This window comes from Vespula pensylvanica, chromosome 18, assembly GCF_014466175.1.
Source record: "Vespula pensylvanica isolate Volc-1 chromosome 18, ASM1446617v1, whole genome shotgun sequence".
NCBI classification, from domain to species: Eukaryota; Metazoa; Arthropoda; class Insecta; order Hymenoptera; family Vespidae; genus Vespula; species Vespula pensylvanica.
The window spans coordinates 3,112,391-3,124,861 of record NC_057702.1 but is presented as its reverse complement, the minus strand read 5'-3'; the positions used below and the strand labels follow the sequence as shown (position 1 = coordinate 3,124,861).

General features: G+C 31.6%; 2 protein-coding genes across 3 annotated transcripts in view; one reads left to right on the top strand and one right to left on the bottom strand.

Moving 5' to 3' along the window:
• Positions 1-2,353, bottom strand: part of LOC122635601 — a 2,466-nt gene extending 113 nt beyond the window's left edge. The window contains exons 1-4 of the mRNA XM_043825983.1: positions 1,563-2,353; positions 856-955; positions 594-689; positions 34-189 (exon numbers count right to left, since the gene is read on the bottom strand). Coding sequence (XP_043681918.1) covers positions 34-189; positions 594-689; positions 856-955; positions 1,563-2,353 — 1,143 coding nt within the window. The remainder of the gene's footprint in view (positions 1-33; positions 190-593; positions 690-855; positions 956-1,562) is intronic.
• A 2,306-nt stretch (positions 2,354-4,659) lies between these two features.
• Positions 4,660-12,471, top strand: part of LOC122635554 (alpha-1,6-mannosyl-glycoprotein 2-beta-N-acetylglucosaminyltransferase) — a 37,150-nt gene continuing 29,338 nt past the window's right edge. For both annotated transcript variants that reach the window (XM_043825891.1, XM_043825888.1), the window contains exon 1: positions 4,660-5,061. The gene's annotated coding sequence lies outside the window, so the exon portion shown is untranslated. The remainder of the gene's footprint in view (positions 5,062-12,471) is intronic.

The following is a 12,471-nucleotide window of genomic DNA, read 5'->3' as shown; positions in this document are numbered from 1 at the left end:
ATATATATATATATATATATATATATTACTTACAGAAGCAAACGTTTCCAAGGACAAGTAAGTAAATTTACCAGCGGTCAAACGTACGGCCCTTTGTGATCTCATAATGATAATATGCATAGATCTTTTCAATTCCGTCGAATATATATACCAAGGCATCGAATATGCTGCATTGGCTACTGCTGCAGTCTACAAAAGAAAAAGAATAAAAAATAGATAAATCAATGAATAAATAAATAAATAAATAAATAAATAAATAAATAAATAAATGAAACATAGATATACGAGATAGATTAGAAATAAATAAATAAATAAAAAGAAGATAGATACACGTAATAAATTTGTAACGAATCACTTGCATATAATGAATAAATAAATAAATTAATTAATTAATAATTAATTAATTAATTAATTAATTAATTAATAAAAAGAACACAGATATGCGTAATAGATTTCTTTAACGAATTACGTATAAACATGATGAAATATTTCATGCGATTGATTAAACGATTAAACGATGATAATACTTGATTTAATCGTTTCTTTTTTTATTTGTGATTATGACAGAAAAGAAAAGAAAAAAATTACAAAACCTCGAAGAGCAATACGTCGGGTGGCCAATTGCAGAGAAAGAGTTGTATTACTGCAATCAATACCTGCGTCGTATATTTGTACTTATCGGGGTCGTCCTGCAACGATCCATAAACGTAATTTACGGTTGGTGGTAGTAGTAGTGGTGGTGGTAGTGGTGATGGTGGTAGTGATGGCAATGGTGATGGTGACAAAGTAGGAGAAAGAGGGCGGGTGGTCTATTTTTCGAAGAGATTTTTATTCATGATCGAGAGACCACCTTACCCCAGCTAATTTAAAACCAACTAGAGATATGTTGTAAGTGCTGCCGATCAATTGTGTGAGGAAAATGACGTTAGCCAGTTCCTCGACGTCCTTACAAAATCTACGTAAACGTTTGTAAATATTTGAAATAGGTAAATCTAGGACATTTTCATTATTATATATTTATAATTGTTATTATTCATTCGATCAGTATTTTATAAAAATTTTTAATCGACCTTTTATGTCATATAAATTAATCGATATTCGTTATAAGATCAATATTATTATAACGATTAATAATGAAAGAAATTTTATTAATATATTATTATTAAATATTTTATTAAGAAATTTTATTATTATATTAAGTATTTTCTGATCGAAATAATCTCTAAATGTGATAATTCATTTGTCGGTTTTTTTTTTTAATTTTTGTTCTCTTCTTATGACACAACTATATAAAATTAATTATTCATATGTGTCATTTATATTAATTATTACGTATTGATATATATATATATATATATATCTTTTATTATATATAACTATAATATATATATATATTATTATATAATTATAAGAAATATCGGTCATACATTTTAAAAGAAAAATTATTATTATTATTGATCAATAAAAATACTAATCGAATAAATATATATACATACATATACACATCTTTCTATATAACTCATCCTTAATAAATATCATAATAGATAAATCACTTTACTTACTCGAGAACAGTGCAATGATAATTAACGTAACCGTCGAGTTTAATCTTGACATCTTGAAAAATATAAGAATCTTCATCGTCGTTAGATTTCGCGTCTTCCATCAACGCAGACATTTTGTTTTGTATTACTTTAAGATGTCCGCAGGCAATAAGAATCATAACTGGTCCTACCGTGTCCGCACCGACGCACGTCAAACCAACGTTGATCATCGTACTTAATTGATAAACATAAGCAATCTCGAAATACGGCGAATCATGAATATCGAATATAAATGCATAAGGCAAATTTCTTATTGACGTTTCGTTTCCATTCGCATCGTTAGTAGACGAGGATACGAAGAGACTAGCAATGGCGTAAAAGAAAATCGTAAAAGCGCAACCGAACAAATAATAATATGTCAAACGTTTCGTTTTATTCGTATAAATACGAACGCACGATTTCTCTTTATTATCCAATGACGTCCAAAGTCTCTCGCAAATTTTCAACATGTTACGAAATTTGTAACGTTTGATAAATAATATTACGTAACGCGCTTGTCCACCTATCAGAGATATAATCATCGAGAAAAATTCGAGTGCAGTGTCAGCGTGCGACATATGAACGACGAATTCGTAAGTGTAAGAAACGGAATATGTAGTCAACGAGAGAAACGATATTAAAGCGAGTAAATTCGTCCAATCGAGATTGATAATAAACGTCGTTTTAAACGGCAATACGCCGGACAATTTTAATAAAAATATATTCACTGCGATCACGTTACTACCGAACGTCGATACCGATTCGTCCGACATTTTGTCGACCAACATCGAGAAAATTTCTTCCTTCGATTTCTTCGAGGCTCTTACGTTTGTAGAGATTTTCTTTTCCTTTATTTTCTCGTTTTATTTCTTTATCTTTTGTTTTTCCTTTTATTTTCATAAAAACTTGTAAACATCGTAGACGAAAAGAACCGCAAAGAACCGTCCTGTAGCACCGACTATTTAGATTTAGCAGAAGAAAAAAAATCAACTTGCATGCAAGATACTCCGAATGAAGGTGAAACGGAATTTTGCACCTGCGCGATTCGAGCTTTACCTTCGTGCTAACCCTTACATAACATCCCTTACCCTCTAATATTGTTCAACCATAATGATTACTTTGGTTACTTTCATTCGACTAAAGTTCGAAAGACTTTCCGTCGTTCTTTCTATCGTATAACTTCGATGGTCGAAAGTATATGAATGACTTCTAATTTTTCTGTTAGATCTCGTGTATGTTTCTTTCTTCCACTTCTTCTTTCCATTTTTCTTCTTTTTTTTTTTTTTTTTCGTTTTTGTTCGTTTACGATAACGTAAGTAAAAAAGTTAGCCGGGATTTTGTCACGAAGGTTTTTACGATCGTAATTGCGAACGAAGAGATCGATTGTTTTATTGATACCGTTTGTTCTCGTAAAAGGAAAGAAAAAAAGTAAAAAACAAAAATTTGGATCCATACGACGGAATTATTGTTACGTTGATAATGGCGTGAAGAGAGGGTGGGGGAAGTGAGGGAAGAGGTGGGGGAAGAATAAGATGGCGACGTTAACTTTTCGACGCTAAAGAAAAGTTTGATACGATATGTGTCGACGTAAAAAGACTAGGATATCGATCTTTTCAATAAATTAAGATATCTTTCTACTCTATAGATTAATGTCGACAAAATATACATACGTAACGGAGGACACAAGTTTTACGATTATAAATACGTATTATACGTTAATATGTAGATCGTTATTAATTTCAAGTACGATAATAACAAGATCGATAATGATATCGAATTATAAATAATAATTATTAAATTTATACTTATATACGATAACGATTATATCGTATATAATTTATATCTATATAATACGTTATTATATAATAATTAAAGTACATGAAACGTTTTAAAATTTTCACGATATAATTAACATTTTCGATGATACATAGAACATGATCTGTTCTATTACAAAGATTCTATTACTACGTCAAACCACGCCTGCATTTCAATCTAATCTCGATCGAATGCGTTCATCATAACGAATTTCAATTATTAATTTTCATCGATTAAATTGTGGCATTACTATTTAATAGTAATGGATATTACGTGGAAATTTGCATCGGAAATAATTATTATTTTTTATTTAATATAATCCGTCCTTCGTAGACGCGAACGCATACACCCACACATACAATGTGTATATATGTACATATATATATATATATATATACATATATACTAGATAAATGGGGGAGGGGTCATAGTTACACTCCATTGGTTCGTACGAGCCAGTCGCTGTGAAATGCGCGTCTATATCCAAGAATGAGAAGTCAATGCGCAGGTTAATATTGACGATCGAATAGAACGAGTTGAATTGATAATTTTTCATAGCAGAACAAATCGTACGCATGCGCATAATATATATATGTAACTGCATATTGCATGATCAATATAAATTTCTACGATATAGAATTTAATATCTCTCTTTTCATCAAGAGAAAAAAGAGAGAGACGGGAAAGAAATAATTTATTAATTATTAGAAATAAGATCGAAAGAGTACTCTGATAAAAAAGAAAACAAGACAAACGATATCAACGCGTATGACTTGATATATATAAATAAATATACGAATAGAGAAAATTCATAAAAATAAACTAAAAAAAAAAAAAAAAGAGAATGACGTAAATAAAATTTTTCAAAAGTTCGTTTTATCAATGAATGAGCTTCGATTAAGAACCAATCTGTTTTACCAATGAAAGTATCGTCGTTAGAAAACATCTACCTTACCAACGGTAAATTACTTACCGACGGTAAATTACTTACCGACGTAAGGTAACTCTGAATAAAGTTAACAAAAATGATCTCTCTCAATGATAAATCTCGTGATAAACCTCGAATGGTAACGTTGCATAGACCGACAGAGATAAAGAGATAGAAGGATAGAGATAGAAAGAGAGAGATAGAAAGATAGAAACACAGGTAGAAAGAGAAAGAGAGAAAGATAGAGAGAGAGAGAATGTGTCTAGGATAGGAGCCGAGCGTTAGCGACATCCCCGTGAAAGTTAATATCTCGGAGTCTTCGACTAAGGGTTGGGCGGTGTCATAGAGACGGTGGTGAGGGTGGTTCCAGAGGGTTGAAAAAGAAATAAGACAGGAAAAGCTTTGGCCAGTTTCCTCGCGCACCAGGCCGCCGCGAGGTGCGCGTGTAACATAGTGTGGAATAAAAACGAGCGTGCAGCGTCGTTTTATTTTTTCGATAATCATCATGCGACGGCGTTATGTTCACGACTTTCCTTTAAACTCTGTCATCAGTTACGACGATACTTGATCGCGGGCTAAGGAAGCATAAACGAGATAGATATTCGTCGTTAGTAAACTAAATTTTCACAACGACGACGACGACGACGACGACGACGACGACGACGACAACGACAACGACTAACCATCCCCCACCCACCTTCATCCCATCACCCCTCGTGTGTGATATGGTGACCCTGCGTAAGTAAAATATTTCGATTGGGATCGTATAACAAACATTTATTTTCTATTTGCTATAATATTTACATACGTACGTGGTAGAACGTAAAGAAACGAGAGAAAGAGGGATAGGAATATAACGTTTGCTTGTGAAAGAAAGAAAAATATATATAGAGAGAAATATATATATAGAAATATATATATAGAGAGAAAGAGAGAGGAAGAGAGAGAGAGAAAGAGAGAGAGAGAGAAGGTACAAAAGGAAGAACGACGAGGTTTGGATCGATATTGACCCCTTCGAGAGAGCGTGCATCAGCTTTCGGTGTAATCGTTGCGCCGATTTTCAGTTTCCACCGTTGAGTGCCATCGTCTCGTCTTCTTTTTTACTCTTCTCTTCTATCGTCGTAGTCGTCCTCCTTCTCCTTCTCCTTCTCTTTCTCTTTCTCTTCACCTCCTCCTTTTCCTCCTTCTCTTCTTCTTCTTCTTCTTCTTCTTCTTCTTCTTCTTCTTCTTCTTCTTCTTCTTCTTCTTCTTCTTCTTCTTCTTCTTCTCGTCGACTCGTGCTTTCGTCTCTCGACCGTTCGCCGAATCGATTTGCGAACACGTATACACATACGATATAACACATCGCTGTAATTTTCGATTTCTAGAAGATCCGCAAGTTTAATTCATACGTACGATTTATATTTATTCATATAATTCACAAACACAAACATACATGGATGTATGTATATATGTATGGATTAAATAAGATATATGTATATATTATATGTAATAATATTATTACATCTATTAAATATAGATATTTATATTTAACTATATATATATATATATATATATGTATCATATTTTAATTATATTCGATATTATTTATTAATAATAACTTTATTATATTTAATTATATTATTATACGTATTAAACATAATACATATATTATACGTAATAATATCGATCGTGAATTTAAAAAAAAAAAAAAACTATTATTTTTCGCCATTTTCATTTCAAAGCTATGTAGATTATTTCCGGAAATCAATTAACGATAACGGTGTGTGTTAGACAGGATGACGATCGGGAAAAGAAAATAAAAAACAAGTTCCGGTTTTCCTCTTTGTTTTTTCATTTTTCTGTTTTTTTTTTTCCCCCAAAGATATCTCGTTCGTTTAATTATACGTTCAATTTATAATAACCTTGACCTCGCTCATGCATACACACACACACACACACACATATTTTATGCGTATACGCGTACTTACATACGTATATATATATATATATATATATATATATATATATATATATATATATATATATATAGGAATCTTGATTCTATTAACGTGTTCGCCATTTAATAAGGGAAGTGAATCCGGTTTTCTTTTACATACATATATGCATACATAAATGCATACATAAATGCATACATATGCATACGTACATAGTATATATATCTATATATATATATTAACTAGCAGCAAGTATCATGAGTCGTTCGATTAATTCGATAAGGATTATCTAACGAGTAGGTTGATATTAAAATGAAATGTTCATTAAAATACTGGTCTTACGTAGATTAATACTTTTTAAAGATTCTCTTTCCTTTTTCTTCTTCCATTTTTATTTATTTATTTTTTTTTTTCTTCTCTTCTTCCTTTTTCTATCTTATCGTCCCTTACATATATATATATATATATATATATATATATATATATATACACGTGTACACACACACACATATATATATATATATTTTTTGTCTTAATTTTTTTTCTTTCTTCGAACGAACTTATTCCCACGATCTTGTAGAGGAAAGAGAGAGAAAGAGAGAAAGGGAAACAGAAAGAGAAACTAAAAAGAAGGTAGTAATATAATAAGAATAAGAATACGAATAAGAATAAGAATAAGAGATATAAAAACGGAAAAAGAAAATACATATTTTTCTAAATAGCAAAAAGAAGATCTTCTTCGGTCAAGGTTAGCGATTTAACTCTGACGGAGGTAGATAGGTAGGTACGTATAGAAAGACAGAGACAGAAAGAGACAGAAAGAAAGAAAGAGAGAGAGAGATAGAGAGAGAGAGAGAGAGAGAGAGATACGAGAATAAGAAATGTTCAACGCTTGTAAATTCCAAGCTTATTACAGGGGAGACTCCAAGGTATCGTTTATACACGTGCACTTGCCATTCGCGTCCATTATTTACAAACTCGCACTTTACTCTTCCCAGATTGGCCAGTTTCAGAATATATTTTGACTATTTTTATCTCACAATTTTTATCTACCATCTTTCTCTTTCACTTTCTTTCTATATATAAAAATAAAAATGTAACAAAAATTATATATATATATATATATATATATATATATATACATGTATATTTTTATTTGACTTCATTACTTGTTACTTTTCCTTTTTATTATCTATCATTCTTGTTTCGTTTGTATTTTTAATCGTATTTTTTTTTTCTTTTTTTTTTAACATTCTTATTCCTTCTACACATCCATGTTCATTCATTATATACACGTATATACATATATATATATATATATATAATTTTTGTTATATTTTTATTTGACTTCATCACTTGTTACGTTTCATTTTTATTATCTATCATTCTTGTTTCGTTTATATTTTTAATTATATATATATATATATATATATTTTTTTTTAACATTCTTATTCCTTTCACACACCCCCGTCCATTCATTCATCTATCGTCATATTTGAAAAAGGATGATTCAACAACAACAACAAAAAGATAAAAAAAATAAAAGAAGGGCTCGTCCAATCATTTTAAAGCTATAGGATAACAATCAAATTACTTAAAGAGTTTTCAAATGCCTATCCTCGATCTTTTCATTTTAATAAAGATTCTCGTTGATCCTCGTATTGAACGTCGACAGACAGGACTTCGATCGTAATTTATCACTCATTATATCGATATATATTATCCGACTATAGTTAGTAATCGCCTTGGAGGGACGATTAACGTTCTGATTTTATCGTATACTCTCTGGGGTTCGTGAAACCCAACAGGTTCGACTCTTCTCATAACAATTTTTCTTTTTCTTTTTTCTTCTCTCTTTCTCTCTCTCTCTCTCTCTCTCTCTCTGTCTGTCTGTCTGTCTGTCTTTTTCTTCCTTTCAATACAATTTTTTCTTATCTCTGAATTCTTTTTACTCTTTTTTTTCTTTTCCTTTTTTTTCCATATTTTCCCTTCTCTCACGAATTTTATTTCGTTATTTTATTTCTCATTGAGATAAATAGATAGAGATAGAGAGAATTAGATAGAGAGAGAGAGAGAGAGAGAGAAAGAGAGAGAGAGAAAGAGAGAGACTGTTGCAATCACGTCGACTATCTTCTAACCGCAAGGCTTCTCGGGTTTACCTTGGATGCATGCTGCACTCGCTCGCATTTAGATCGGTGGTCCGACATTCCACCAGTTCGACGAATATATTTATAGTTTGTCCAATATTATTCGGGCAAATCGATAGCGATAGAATAGTCGATCTTCCTTGGTTACGTTCGAAACGTAAAAAAGAAAGTAAGAAAGAAAAAAATATATATTTACGTACAAATATATTACGCACGTATGTATTTAAAACGTGAATTAAAAAAAAAAAAGGCAGAGAAAAAAAAGAAAGAAATTTACTTAAGTAAGATCTTTTCTAAATGTCTAAATATATAATATAATAATATAAATTTGGTTAAATATCAATCTTCCTCGCACGATTTCGTACGATTACGAAAGATAATAAATTTTTCATGGGGGCGTAACGAATTAGAGAAACTTACGAATTAGCGTCACGTAAGATCGTGAATATTTTTCAATGAATGATTAGTATATTTACTTGGCAAACCATGATTATGCGATTCGTGAGATAATATCGCGATAGAATGGTAATTGGTAAACAATTTCAATGCTCGAAGGATTCACGAAGAGATATGTAAGTATGATCGGACGATGCTCGATTCTTATTGAAACGTTCGATCGACATGTTTGATATAACAAAGAGATAGATGGATAGATAACAAAAATAGATAGAAAGAAAAAGAAAAAGAACGAGAGAGAAAAAGAGAGAGAGAACAAACAAAGGAAGAGTGTGTTGTGTTTGCTACGCGAATCGAGCTCCGCTCATTACCCGCGTGCCACGACTGTTAATGAGCGTTTCAGAGACGCGTCTGTGATAAAGAGAAAAAAAAAAGAAAAGAGAGAGAAAGAAAGAGAGAGAGAGAGTAGGAGAGAAAAGTGATACGAGGACGAAACGTGAAAGGATTGAGTGAGATAGAAAAAATGAAGTAGAGAGAGAGAGAGAGAGAGAGAGAGAGAAAGAGAGAACCCTTGGAACTTTCAAGTGGCATCTTTCAAACGTTTTTGAAAGCTTCGAGTTCTCTCTCTTTCTCTTTCTCTCTCTCTCTCTCTCTCTCTCTCTCTCTCTCTTTTTTCTCTCTTTCTCTTTTTCTGGCTTTCTCTCTTTTTCTTTTTCTCTCTTTCTCTTATTCTCGCGAGAAACATGCAATGAGTCTTTTCACTTTACGATTTACGTCATGGTTCCTCTTTAGAAAAATTCTATCTTCTCGATCTTTTTCCCCCCCTCTCTCTCTCTCTCTCTCTCTCTCTCTCTCTCTCTCTTTTCTCTTTTGGCCTCACTTTCCTTCTTTTTTTTTTCGCAAAGCGGCACGTGGAAGAAAAAGAAATAATAGTATTCTTTCGAGATCGAGAAGTTAAGCTTTTGCGATAATGCGAAGGACTTTCTTGCAAAATTTTTCTTTTCGTCCGTAATTTTTCTCTCTCTCTCTCTCTCTCTCTCTCTCTCTCTCTCTCTCTTTCTCTCTGTTTCTGGCACTTTTTCTCTAAAATATTTTTTCTTAAAATCTTGCAAAATTTTCTCGAAAATCTCGCGAAAGAATATTTTACTCGCTAATACGGCTGTTAATTATTTATCATTATCATTATCATTATCATTATCATTATCATTATCATTATCACCATCATCATCATAATCATCATCATCACCATTATTATTATTATTATTATTATTATTATTATTATTATTATTATTATTATTATTATTATTATTATTATTATTATGAAAAATTGATAAAAACGAATGAAAGAGAAGAACGAGAGAGTGCACTTAGATATAATCGATCGTTTAAAACTCTCTGAACACGTTTACCTCTGTTAGATCGGTCGGATAATGTAAAAAAAAAATGAAAAAAAAAAAGAATGAAAAAAGGTACAGAGATTTTTGCTTATATATATATATATATATATATATATATATATATATATATATATATAACGCAATAAAGTTGTGTTTGACGAGTTTCACGTTGAAACGTGATATCAAACGTCCTTTAATTTTCCATTCGGAAGGGCGAGCTCTGTGCCGAGATTTATAAACGTCAGTGGCGGCTGACAAAAAAAGCTACGATGAAAGTAATATTAAAGGGTGATGAAGAAGGTGAGGGCGAAAAAACAGTAGGGGGTGGTTCGAAAGAGAAAAAGACAAAGAGAGAGAGAGAGAGAGAGAGAGAGAAAGAGGAACAGGGTGAAACTCAAAAACCGACGAAGCATATACTCCTTAATCATGACGTACGATTCTTATTTGCGCGTTTGCAACGAGCACACTGGTCGCTTTAGCCGTCTCTTTCCATGTAAAATTAACAATGACTACCCTCCCAATGAAAAGGCAATCCCCTCTTTAGTTGCCTTTCCACGCCGAGAAAGGGATGAAAGTGTAGGAGAGAAAGAAGGAGAGAGAGAGAGATAAAGAGATATAGATAGAGGGTGAACCAGAGAGAGAGAGAGAGAACTATTGCTCGTAAAACATAAAAGAACCATTATACGAGTATACAAACTATAAATTATTTTTAACTTTCGTCGAATTTAATTATCTTTCTTTCTTTTTGTTTTTCTTCTTCTTTCTTCTTCTTTTTTTTTTTTTTTTGTTTTTAATAAATTTAGATAACTTTATATATAATATCGAATAGGATTTATAATATTTAATATGATTCATTTGTTAAATAATATCTAAAATGAATATAGATTATATTTTATTATATTATATTAACATTAATATAATTATAATTAATATGAAATCCTATCGACTTTATCTGTAGATATAAAAGCTAATGCACAGTGTGGAACATCGTCTCAAAGCAATAATTGAAGCCAAGAGAAGTCCAACTAAATATTAAATAAAATAAAATACGTACAATTAATAGCGTTCGAATACTTTCCTGAATAGTTGTTTCAATACTTAATCCATTTAATAAACGTTTCATAACTTCTATAAATATTAATCGATTCGTTTCAAATATATATATATATATATATATATATATATATATATATATATATAATCATAATAATTATACCTTATAGTAGTTGCAACATTACTTTCAGAACTTGTCTAACATGTATAATTTTTATTATTTAAAGTTTTAATAGCAAAGCCTTCCAACATTTTCGTGAACCATTTTATATATATATATATATAATATATACATACACCCATATACATATAATCGATATGATACAACTTTCTTACAATTTCTTACTTTACAACCCATTTATCTTTCTTTTAAATGATCACGATGATCGAACGCGACAAACAATACAAAAATATACACACAAACATTTCAATTATATGTTAAAGAAAATAACTATTATCTAGATCTATCGCGATTAATCGAGCGTCTATCCTCAAATTGGCCTCTATATACTCAAAAGTACTCTTTATATTAGTAGCTAGGTAGCTAGATAGCTAGATAGATAGATAGGGAGATACGAGAAAAGGGACGAACGAAATTGCGTGAGAATAATGTCGATGTTTTTAACCCCTCGTACATATATACATACATACATACATACATACATACATACATACATACATACATAAGTACTTACTTACCTACGTAAGTACGCGTATAACCTAGGTACACAGGTACAACACTCGTCAAGGGATTCTTCGTGGAAACAAAAGAGGCCTCGCGATTAAGAGGATAAGAAAAGCGCCTATGGGCGTACTTCTTAACCACTACCACCCACTCTCACCTTTTCTCACCCCCTCATTCCTTCTCTACCATCATTCTACTTCCTCCCCCTATTCCGTCGACCACCTCACTTAACCATACACATCTGGAGTAGAATGGAAAAAAAGAATAAAAAAAAAGAGAGAATGAGACAGAGAGAAAAAGAGAGAGAGAGAGTGGGGGGGAGAGAAGGAGGGAGAAACGAGTGGGAAAGAGAAAAAAGAAAAAAAGAAGGTAAAGAGGGAAACAAACTCTTCACAAGGACGAGAAACACGGAATTAGCCTTAATGGTGCTGTCTCTCTCTCTCTCTCTCTCTCTCTCTCTCTCTCTTTTTCTCTTTCTTTCTTTCTTTCTCTTTCCGACGTGTGCGCAATTGAACGAGCATTTTTCTTATCGT